General features: G+C 40.2%; 1 protein-coding gene across 1 annotated transcript in view; it reads right to left on the bottom strand.

Moving 5' to 3' along the window:
- Positions 1 to 12,187, bottom strand: part of LOC142144977 (calpain-13-like) — a 95,679-nt gene that overhangs the window by 14,426 nt on the left and 69,066 nt on the right. The window contains 7 exon segments of the mRNA XM_075204368.1: positions 851 to 919; positions 3,159 to 3,229; positions 3,587 to 3,644; positions 4,748 to 4,810; positions 7,704 to 7,746; positions 8,932 to 8,997; positions 11,371 to 11,439. Of these exon segments, the coding sequence (XP_075060469.1) occupies positions 851 to 919; positions 3,159 to 3,229; positions 3,587 to 3,644; positions 4,748 to 4,810; positions 7,704 to 7,746; positions 8,932 to 8,997; positions 11,371 to 11,439 (439 nt within the window).

The raw sequence follows: 12,187 nt of genomic DNA, 5'->3' as shown, positions 1-12,187 counted from the left end.
TTTGTAGCATAATTTTGAAAATGAGCAGAAATATCTCCTTGGTTGAAATAGGTAAAACCAACATTTGCACATTGTTACCTGTAGAACAGTTTTCATAATTGTCCCCATTGTTTTTAGATTATTTAAAACCGGAAATTATATTTAAACAAGAGCTAAACCTCAAAAAGAAATATTTTGTATGCTCTGAAAATTATTCTGTCTGTTTACAGCAGAACAGATGCTTACCGCATGCTGCCATATTTCTTTAAAAGCCTGTCTCACCTGGATTTTGGGTACTGCTCTTTTAGCATCAATGATTCGTTTAAACTATAAATGAGGTTAAACTGGGTTTTATTACTACAACAGACAAGCTGAAATAAAAGACGGGATGTCTTAAAGTAAAGATGAGATGGGCCTTGTTGTGACGTTTTCACACTTTTCACTATCTATTTTTCCATCCAGACCCCCCCCCCCCCTCCAAAACTGTAAATTACCTTTAGGACTACTACATATGGGCATTCAGATTAAACACGCTCTTAAAGCCTATTAAACGTGACTTGAGGTGTATAAGTGAACGGAGCTGATTATTGACAATCAAAGACCTTGTAGCCGGAACTTTGCACCTCTGCGAACTGGCCGGTTCCACGGTGAGATTTAATTTGCACAAAATGTAGCAGCCATTTTGCTAATTTGTACTCGAGTCACTAGTTCACTTTGAATGATACGCTGCGTTCTCATGGAAATTGCATCAGCCCCCCCCCCCCCCCAAAATTGCTGCCTCCGCTGTGAACAGGTAGGTGACAGGTGCAGCTACCAATGGGCAAGATTTACAATCATATGTGATTATTAAACATGTCTGTCTCGAACATACCTTACACATGTTCAGGCGTTTCCACAGACGGCCAAATTCGTTGAGGCTGAGTCTCCCATTTGCATTAAGCTGAAAGTTTAGTTAAGTACAATAAAGTTTTATAGCTTGTCGCACTGACCGAGACTTGCAGCTAGATGGCGCTCTAAGTTCTCTTAACAAACTTTATTTTCTGTGTAGAAATGGATACATTTTACCTCCCCATTCCTTATCTTAACCTCTCAATATCCTGTTATCTGATTCCACCAACACAGGACTGAGCAACCAAAACACTTATCATTATAATTTGCACTATTCTTATATAGTATAATATTGGGTTTCAAAACTCTTTTTTGTAAAGTAAGATAAGCCGAGCTTTCTGTACAATATTCTTATGTAATGCATTATTGACCGATATATATCCTATTCCTATACCATGATAAGTACTGCCTCAGTACTAATAAAAGATATTTAAGAACAGTGGTAATGACCTACAAACTGCGCTTTACATACAGTATATCTAGTAGCATGGTATAAATATTACATTTATTCCATAACTCCCAACATGCAAGTTAATGACACCAGCTCACAATAAATCATACTTGTCAACTCTCCCTGAATGTCAGGGAGACTCCCTGAAATAGGGGTGATCTCCCTCACTCCCTGAAGAGTCTGACATTCTCCCTAATGCTGAGCCAGTACAAGACGTGGTTGGCTTCTCCATCTGTGGCATGATGACACAGTTCAGAAATTGTGTCCTATGTCCATGTATTGATGCCTATGGAGGTGGCCATTTTCATGGAGACCAAGATTTAATCAAAGACTGACAGGTAAGACAACATGACTTCATTAATGGAGACAGAAATGTAAAAGACACTTCAGTCTCTAGAGATTCATTAGCTGCTTTTCTTTAACGTATAGTTGCCTATTCACCCGGAACGTCCTGGAGACTCCCGCATTTCTGGGAGACCTCCTGGGCTCCCGGGAGAACAGGGCAACATGCCCACCTCCCCTGGGATCTCCCTGAAGCCAACAAGGAAAAGTTGGCAAGTATGCAATAAATCCATTGCATAACAGCAAAGAATGTCGTTAATTTTTGTTACAATTTGTGCCTCCTTTAGTTGGTTTTGAAATCCGTGTCATATAAAGGGATTATTTTGCATCTTAATCATATGAAGCCCCTGCAAGATAATAGCGGGGTGGGGGTTAGGTTGTCTACATATTTAAAAAGCAAACAAACTGTCTGTTCTTAGAAAATATAATTTTCTAGCAATTCTTCTCTATGCCGCTGGGCATATCACATAAAGACCAGTATGAAGATCAGGCTACTGCTTTTCAGATCATGTACATCAGGGGTCAGGGAACTTTTTTACCTTTTACCCCCAAATATATTTAGATACGCCGACGTTACCCCCTTGATTTGAAAGGAAGGAAATCATATATTATTAATAATTGGAATTCAAAATTTTATTGAATCTATTCAAAATTTCTTTGAAAGCTTCAACTTCAAAGCTTCAGGTTTTGGAGAAATGATGTTGCTTCATTTTTGATACGAGAGCATCAATATTGGGGCATTTTGATGTCAGAGCAATTTGGATACAGTCTTCAGCGTCCAATCGATTTCTCTGCTTTGTTTTTATGTTCGTTAGAGTGGAAAATCCTTATTCGCAAAGGTAGGTTGTTGCAAAAGGCAGCAACTCTTTGACTGCCTCCTCATGTGCAATTTTGATGCCTTTGCAGCTGTTGACATCCAAAAATATGACAGATCTGCTTTGTTTTCAAATGCAATACGCCAATACTGCCAACCCTTGAGGCTCTTCTGGTACAACAGCAACTTCACATTTAAAGGGGTCTACAATCCAACTGACAGCATGTGAATCGGCAGCATTACCCCCAGGAATTTAATTTTTAACCCATTTGGGGTAATTTACCCCTGTTCCCTGACCACTGATGTACAGTATGTACAGTCTTGATAATGAGCAGAGTTGTAACGGCAGAAATCTTATGGGTAAATTGCTAAATTTTGGATGCACTGAATACTGTGTATTGCAGTTTCTATCATGAATCGATGCGTCACTCCAAATGACCGGTCTAAGTTGATGAATAAAAACTGGCCTCCCCCAGTTTTTACACGTGATGATTGCCCTTCTTACATTTTATGAACTGTAATTTCAGGGATTTATTCAGCAAATTTCAGGTGAATCAGAATCGATGTCATTAAAAGGAATTCACTGATGGTGAATCCCTCAAATTTGGCTAAATTTCTGAATCGGCCGAATTGAGTCACTGCTGCGTCTTTTAAGGAGCTGCGGAGGCAGATGGTAAAAGATACATCCATCAGCATTAAGATGGCTCGGCAGGCGTCCAAGGTGAATTCTCCCCTGTCGGCCACGAAGGTCTGATCTGCAAATTAAGAAGCAAAATTAATGACTGAACGGTATAAACAGGAGCGATTTAACAGCACGATTTGCACACATTAGAATGAGCACTTTATTAAATATCATGCACCCCGGTGCTCCAAATCTTATACATTACCCTGACCACTACAGCCCAGGGGGGCAGGAAGAGACCCTATCACTTCTCAGCAAGTATTAAACACTGTAATCAATTCATGTTTGTTTTTAATTTATAATTTATTAATAAAAAAAAATCAGTTTTTTGAATTTTTTTCATTTGACATTACAGAGTATTTTGGGTTTATTAGTGTTGGCTCGTTGATATTGGCGGATGGTGGGGTATTTGTTTTCTGTTTACATTTACCTGTAATGACGACATCATTTAGAAGCCTCTGTAGTTGCTCGGCGTACATTTCTGAGCTCTAATAGAAATGAAATACAAAATTTTAGTGCTGTCGTGTCAATCGTATGACTTACATTTTAGTTGCATGCTGATTGGGTGGTAAATCCTTTAATTGTAATGTTTCATAAAAAAAAACACTGAAATATATTTAAATAGAAAATCTTACAGTTCTGCTACATTTTGTTTCTAAGCTTCTCCATTTTTTTTAGTACTTTGATGTATATGGTCAGAGACTAAAGATAATCACTCACTGATTGAGCAAAAGGATTATAGTTCAGCTACCGCCCAACTTTCCAGCACTTCAAATTGGGATATGCAGCTAAGGGGGCGTGGCCATGTCATGATGTGGGCAGGTCTACATTATGATGGGGAAATGACCACACCCCTAGGGCCGAGACTAGTGCTCCGAAGCACTTGACTGTACCTTACAGCCCATCATTCTCAACTATTCACATGATTTTGAGCTCCATTGTAGCCTGTTCGTGAGGACAGATGACCGTACAAACAAACCGGTTGAGAGAACTGCTAATTCATTCACAAACGTAACAAAATTGCCTTTGTGAATAAATGCTAATCTGCTACACAACAACATTGCCTTTGTGAATGAATACTAAGCTGCTACACAACAAATTTGCCTTTGGGAATGAATTCTAATCTGCTACACAACAAATTTGCCTTTGTGAATGAATGCTAATCTGCTACAAAACAAATTTGCCTTTGTGAATGAATGCTAATCTGCTACACAACAAATTTGCCTTTGGGAATGAATTCTAATCTGCTACACAACAAATTTGCCTTTGTGAATGAATGCTAATCTGCTACACATCAAAATTGCCTTTGTGAATGGCTTCTCAGAGCAAAGATGTGTTTCATCTAAAAGGTTTTTAAACTCCTAATTGCTTTTACTGCAAATCTCTGTGAAGCTTGTATTGAAAATGTACTTCTATTTCAACAAAATAGATGGAAATAACAATGTTGATTGAAATCTAGAATTAATAGCAAAATGCTGTTTAAAAGAATAGAACACATATATTTGATAAAAAGTAAAACATAAATAAATGAGAGAAAATTATACAAATAGAACTATTAAGAAACTGTCATTCACTGCAAGAATTTACTCACCTGGTTTGCATAATGGGCAAAAACAGTTTCATAACTGCCATCGATATATCTTTTCAAAACTGCCTGATTAGAAAGCACAAAAATATTAAAAACACATTAAGTATTATTATTATTATCTTTTATTTATATGGTGCCACAAAGGCTACGCAGCGCTGTACAAAGAGCATAGGATGAAACAGAACACATCATACAGGGCAATAAAAACAAAGTGCAATTAAGTGTTCAACCCAGCTGAAAGCAGGTACACCGGGCAAAGAGGTATAAGTGAGGTCCAGAACACTAGAAGCTAGAAAAGGGAAGGCAGAGAAGTAGAAGAGGTGCTGTGTGGGGGCGGACTAACAGAATCAGAGCATGAGTGATGCCAAGGCAAGGCAGAAGACGAGACCAAAGGCAGGGGCATAGTCACAAGGTGCAAAAATGATGTTGGCGTGCAGGAGGCAAAGGTAGCTGAAGGAGGACGTGAGGACAGGCGAGTCAGGGTGCGGGGACTAGAGATCTGAAGGGAGAGATGAACAAGAGTAACTAGTATGAGGAACGAGGAAGAATGAGGGGGCGGTGTACTATGATTCGTGAAAAAAGAAGAGGCAGGTTGTGGCTGGCAGGGAATATGTTAGATAGAGGAAGGATAGGCTTTCCTGAACAGGTGGGTTTTAAGGGATTGTTTGAAGTATCGACAAAAAAAAAAGGTTTCACAAAATAAACTCAGCATTTATATCTTTGTCCGCTATATTAATTTCTGGGAACGCTACTCAATAAATAAGCAGAGTGTGATATTTGTGTTTTGTGCAGCCCTACACTTGTGCAATAGCTGGTAAAAGCCGCGCTCCGGCAGTGCATCAGATGCTGGGTAGGTTTGTTGTGTCAAGTACCATTAATAGTATTTGCCCCATCAGGCTGACTGTTGCCCGCCCCCTACAGGCGGTGAGTGGTATGAAAGACAAAGCACTGAGAGGTAACAAAGCTGGAGAGAGACTTTCATCTTCTACCTAAGAATTGTGGGAGATAAATGTAGATGTAATTTGGGATGTTTTCCATCAGTCTGATGTATCACAGTGACCTCTACAAGGTCAAAGACTCCATTCATTTTCAGTCAACACTAATGAGTAATTACAGCAACTGTAATTAGCTTGTTTAATTAATGCCATGGTGAAATTGCAGACAGCATTTGACCTCTTAATTACATGAATTTCCACTATGTACAGTGAATCTCTCTATTAATCCACCTATTTTTTTTTTACATACATACAGGGACATGAGATAGATAGATAGAGAGATAGATATGAGATCATACGGTCTATGTAGTGCATAAAATGATCCCACCCCACAAGCTCGCAGCCTAGGTGTAATCCTTGACTCACACCTATCCTTTGTTCCCCACATTGGCTCTATATCTAAATCATGCTACATACATCTAAAGAACATTTTTAAGAATTCGCACATATCTCACGCAAGACACTGCAAAAACCTTAATTCGTGCACTTATCATCTCCCGCATTGAATATATTGCAATTCCCTCCTTACTGGTCTTCCCAAAAACAGACTCAAATCCCTACAATATATTTTGCACGCTGCGGCAAGACTGATTTTCCTTGCAAATTGTTATTCCTCTGTTGAATCACTCTGTATGTCTCTACACTGGCTGCCTGTTTTCTACCGAATCCAATATAAAATACTTTTACTAACCTACAAAACCATCAACAAAGCTGCACCAACATACATCTCTCTTGTCTCAAAATATCTCCCAACTCGGCAACTCCGTTCTAGACAAGATCTGCGTCTCTCATCCACCCTCATTACATCCTCCCATTCCCGGTTACAGGACTTTTTTCGGGCTGCTGCCACTCTATGGAATTCTCTCCCTCGCACAGTAAGAATCTCCTCTGGTCTACAAACTTTCAAGCGTTCTCTGAAAACCCACCTCTTCAGACAAGCTTATAATATTCCTCAACCACCCTCTTAACCTCACTACCTTAGCCTATTAGCGCCTGTTACACAACTACCCCCTGACAAACATTGTTGTGTGACAGGATCATTTAGCCTATGAGTCACTTTTACCTTTGCAGTCTGACTGGGCCAAAATGCAAAATGTAGACTTAACCTCATGTGTCAAACTCCCATTGTCCCATAGATTGTAAGCTTGCGAGCAGCCTTCTCACCTCTTTGTCTGTTTTACCCAGTTTGTTTATTAGTTTATTATGTTTGTCCCCAATTGTAAAGCGCTACGGAATATGTTGGCACTATATAAATAAATGATGTTGTTGATGATGATGGACGCTGGAGATTGCTGGTTTTTGAAGCGCGCCTGTCACTGATACTACCAGTACTAAATAGCGAAACCTGAATTGTACATCGGGTATGTACCCTAGGAGCTGGCAATATGGCTGGAGATTATGTAGTAATGTCTGTATGGAAACTATCTAAAGTTAAAAGAACATTTAGAGATGAGAGATATCAGGAAAAACGATAAGAAGCCTTGGGCCAAATAACATATAAATCTGTCTTTTTGCTGTTTCTCATTAAACCAGGTATATGTTAGGCTTGGTTTGCATGTAACGCTCACAATGGAAGATGACAGGTATGTTTGTTTCGTGAAGTAACCCATTTGGAAGGAAAATGACAGGGGAACGACTGTTGTCAGTCCTCTGCTCCCAGCAGGGTGTTATAACAGACTTGATGAGTTAGCATTGCTGTAACGCAGACTGCTGTGTGTGCAACTGCGCTCTGAGAACTGTACCGGTGACGGCACAATTAATTATACATTGCCATTCTACAGACATAAAGGCAGTTTTGTTTTTACAAGGCTGTAAATCAAAGTCTCCGGAACGCGACATATTAGACCACGGCAGTGTGGGATTTATACAAGAAAAATGTTAGCTGGCAAAAAAAGCTTAAGTTGGGCATTATAACTTTTGACAGATATTGATAAAAGCAATTAAGGAGACGAGTATCCATTTACCTTAGGATTCTGAGTGTTTATGCTAAGCCTTGAGCTAAAGTCACTGGAAGAAAAATGAAGCACAGGAAAAGTTACGGTTTCATATGAAACATGATTGTAAAACTTTGCTTTGTAGGGATTACTGTGCAATTAAAGAATGACATAGTTACTTTAATGGTCTACGCACATTGGTGGATGACATACTTACCTTGCTCACTGCCTATATGGACACGTTTAAAGGTATCTAAGCCTATATTTTGAAAAATTTGTAGCTTTCTAATTTGGAAATGAAACTGGTCGCATGGATGTGGGATCAGCCTACTGATCGCACCATTTTTATTGATTTATTTATTTGCGCAACAGCTAGGGAAGCATCAACTATTAATACAGTGATGTCCCAAGTCGCTGACTTGCATCAATATGTAAACTGCAATGTTAGCAGACTCTGCCTCATTGACCAGTTTCCATATCACACTTTTCTATAAATGTATTTCCTGTGATATATTTAGAGTCACACAACATACTTTGTATAGTGATATGTTTTGTTTTTGTTTTGTTTTAAAATGTATAATAATTGCAAAGAATTAAAAAAAAAAAATTTCCCCCTTTCTTTCTGGAAATATTGCAAAGACAGTAACTGATGAAGCTGGCGGGGCCCTCGGAGGTTAATGATGGTGTCTTTAACCAAAAGCTAAAGATGCTTACACAGCCTAGAAGGGGTGTGGCCATGTGGGCCAATTGGAAGCTCCCACAATCCCTTTCCCCAGCTCACTTGGGGTTGAGGAGGCAAAAACTGATTGAGGCCGATGTGGTCCAGTATTTGCCCCCCACTAGGCACCCAAGCATAGCTCCCAACATTCAAAACCCCAAAAGCAGGACAAAATGAGCCCCCCCCGCGCCTAAATTGCCCAGTTACGCCCAAGCTCCACCCACAAATGACCATGTTTTTCAAAATCCACCCACTTTTCCATTAAACTCCACCCCTTTTGTGGGGCGGGAATCAGGGCATTCAGACAAAATTGGGACAGTTGGGAGCTATGCGCAAGGAAGGCCTGGACCTAGAAGCCTAAGACCCTGGAATTAGGGACTGTAGAGAAATCAGAGTACAAACCTGAGAACTGAACCTTTACAATCTGTGTCATTGTCAAATGTTGCATTAAACATGTTACATATATTATGTCAACACAATTTTTATAGATTTCAATCAATTCCACCCCATAAGGGAAACATGAAAAGAAACGGAATTTACCCTAATGAAGAGTTCGGGGAGAGCGCTTGGTTTCCGTTTCTTGGCATTGTTTTGGTGGTTGGATATCTAAAATGAAAATATATATTGACCAATTACTGTAAATACTGTATATACTGTACGTAGCAGTATTATATGCCCTGTAATGGTTTAAAAATAAAGACATTTGTGGGCCCCATCAGGGGTGCACGCAGGTGGGGGAAAACATATATACACATGAATGTTTCAGAGGACAGATTGGGGCCCTTCAGCTGCGAGCCCCATTTGTTTATATAGTCCCACCCGCTGTACGGAGAATGTTTGCCATTCACATCAGTCACTAATCCAATTGAGCTGACAGTCTAAATTCCCTAACACACACACTGTAGGATTCATTTTGTCAGCAGCCAGTGAACCTAACAGTATGTTTTTGGAGTGTGGGAGGAAACCGGAGCACCCGGAGGAAACCCACGCAAACACGGGGAGAACATACAAACTCCACACAGATAAGGCCATGGTCGGGAATTGAACTCATGACCCCAGTGCTGTAAGACAGAAGTGCTAACCACTGAGCCACCGTGCTGCAATATCTGTATTTGCATGCTGTGTGTTGAAGAAGGCAAATTGTATTCTATGGTTCTGTACATAGAGGATAAGAATTAACTGGTGATCATGCTGGTGGAAGGTACTTAGAAATGTCCATAATTACAAATGGCCTATTAAAGAGATAACAAGTAATATTTTGGGGAAGCACAAATTACAGGACTTGTGGGGAGAGTGATTGGGAGATAAACCAATGGGGAAATAAGAAAAACAGGAACACAGTAGGATTATACAGTGCATCCAGAAAGTATTCACAGCACTTCACTTTTTCCACATTTTGTTATGTTACAGCCTTATTCTAAAATGGAATAAATTCCTTTTCCCCTCAAAATTCTACACACAATATCCCATAAGGACAACGTGAAATTTTTTTTTTTTAGATTTTTGCAAATTTATTAAAATAAAAAACAAATCACATGTACATAAGTATTCACAGCCTTTGTTCAATATCTTGCTGAATGCACCTTTGGCAGCAATTACAGCCTCAAGTCTTTTTGAATATGAAGCCACAAGCTTGGCACAACTATCTTTGGGCAGTTTCGTCCATTCCTCTGTGCAGCACCTCTCAAGCTCCATCAGGTTGGATGGGAATCGTCGGTGCCATTTTCAGGTCTCTCCAGAGATGTTCAATTGGATTCAAGTCTGAGCTCTGGCTGGGCCACTCAAGGACATTCACAGAGTTGTCCTGAAGCCACTCCTTTGATATCTTGGCTGTGTGCTTAGAGTTGTTGTCCTGCTGAAAGATGAACCTTCGCCCCAGTCTGAGGTCAAGAGCGCTCTGGAGCAGGTTTTCATCCAGGATGTCTCTGTACATTGCTGCATTCATCTTTCCCTCTATCCTGACTAGTCTCTCAGTTCCTGCCGCTGAAAAACATCCCACAGCTTGATGCTGCCACCACCATGCTTCACTGTATGGATGGTATTGGCCTGGTGATGAGCGGTGCCTGGTTTCCTCCAAACATGACGCCTGGCATTCACGCGAGTTCAGTCTTTGTCTCATCAGACCAGAGAATATTGTTTCTCATGGTCTGAGAGTCCTTCAGGTGCATTTTGGCAAACTTCAGGCGGCCTGCCATGTGCTTGTTACTAAGGAGTGGCTTCCGTCTGGCCACTCTACCATACAGGCCTGATTGGTGGATTGCTGCAGAGATGGTTGTCCTTCTGGAAGGTTCTTCTCTCTCCACAGAGGAATGCTGTAGCTCTGACAGAGTGACCATCGGGTTCTTGGTCACCTCCCTGACTAGGACCCTTCTCCCCTGATCGCTCAGTTTAGATGGCCGGCCAGCTCTAGGAAGAGTTCTGGTGGTTCCGAACTTCTTCCATTTACGGATGATGGAGGTCACTGTGCTCATTGGGACCTTCAAAGAAGCAGATATTTTTCTGTACCCTTCCCCAGATTTGTGCCTCGAGACAATCCTGTCTCGGAGGTCTACAGACAATTCCTTTGACTTCATGCTTGGTTTGTGCTCTGACATGCACTGTCAGGTGTGTGACCTTATATAGACAGGTGTGTGCCTCTGCAAACCATGTCCAATCAGCTGAATTTACCACAGGTGGACTCCAATTAAGCTGTAGGAACATCTCATGGATGATCAGTGGAAACAGGATGCACCTGAGCTCAATTTTGAGCTTCATGGCAAAGGCTGTGAATACTTATGTACATGTGATTACTTACTTTTTTATTTTTAATAAATTTGCAAAAATCTCAAAAAGATTTTTTTGCAATTTTGAGGGAAAAAATTAATTTATTCCATTTTGGAATAAGGCTGTAACATAACAAAATATGGAAAAAATGAAGCGCTGTGAATACTTTCCGGATGCACTGTATATAATACATTGAAGTAAAACGCTAGTACTTACCGTACTTGAGCATTGCTGGGGTACAGCGCCTGGCGGTCTTCTCTAGACTTTGTTTGGGTGTCTTCATATCTAAAACGATAATACTCAATGAGCAATAATAACACATACATTAATTACCTTGCTGTAATTAGAGAGGCTCATGTGAATACGGTAATGTTGATATCATTGATATGTTTACACCAGAATTGATGATTGTAATGTTTACACGTTGGCAGACGCCGCTTGTGGCACAAAGTATCGATACGGTGGAGTTGGACTTGGCAGTGATGGAAGCGTTAAGCTGGTTATTGAAAGTCACATTTAGATTAGTCACATATTACTGATATACCAGGAAATATATATTGCTGACATTGGTGCCCCCCACTGCGCAGAAAAACTGCTATTCGGAGTAGGTGACGCCCCCACACAAGAATCACGCTCCTACTCTTCCAAGTAGATGATGATGATAATGACGGCAGCTTTGTCATGGACAAATCTATTCACTAGATTACAAGTTGCATTTCTCTTGTTATTTGTCTCTTATCCCTATTGATTTGTATTATCTTCAATATTTATGTTGCTATTTTTATGTATAGTAAGACACATGCAACTCACAATACACACGTCCAACCACAATTTTGTGGGCATATTTTTCAGCATACTGTCCGTCCTTAATTTTGCTGCTCAGGGAGTACATATGGTAACATTGCCGTGGGGAACGGAGTACTAACTGGTGATCATGCTGGTGGAAGGTACTTAGAAATGTCTTTAATCACAAAATGCCTATTCAAGAGGTAACAAGTAATATTTTGGGGAAGCACAAATTACAGAACTTACA

Source organism: Mixophyes fleayi, chromosome 3 (genome assembly GCF_038048845.1).
Source record: "Mixophyes fleayi isolate aMixFle1 chromosome 3, aMixFle1.hap1, whole genome shotgun sequence".
Classification (NCBI taxonomy): domain Eukaryota; kingdom Metazoa; phylum Chordata; class Amphibia; order Anura; family Limnodynastidae; genus Mixophyes; species Mixophyes fleayi.
The sequence above is the reverse complement of the archived record's forward strand: the minus strand, read 5'-3'. Positions and strand labels throughout refer to the sequence as shown.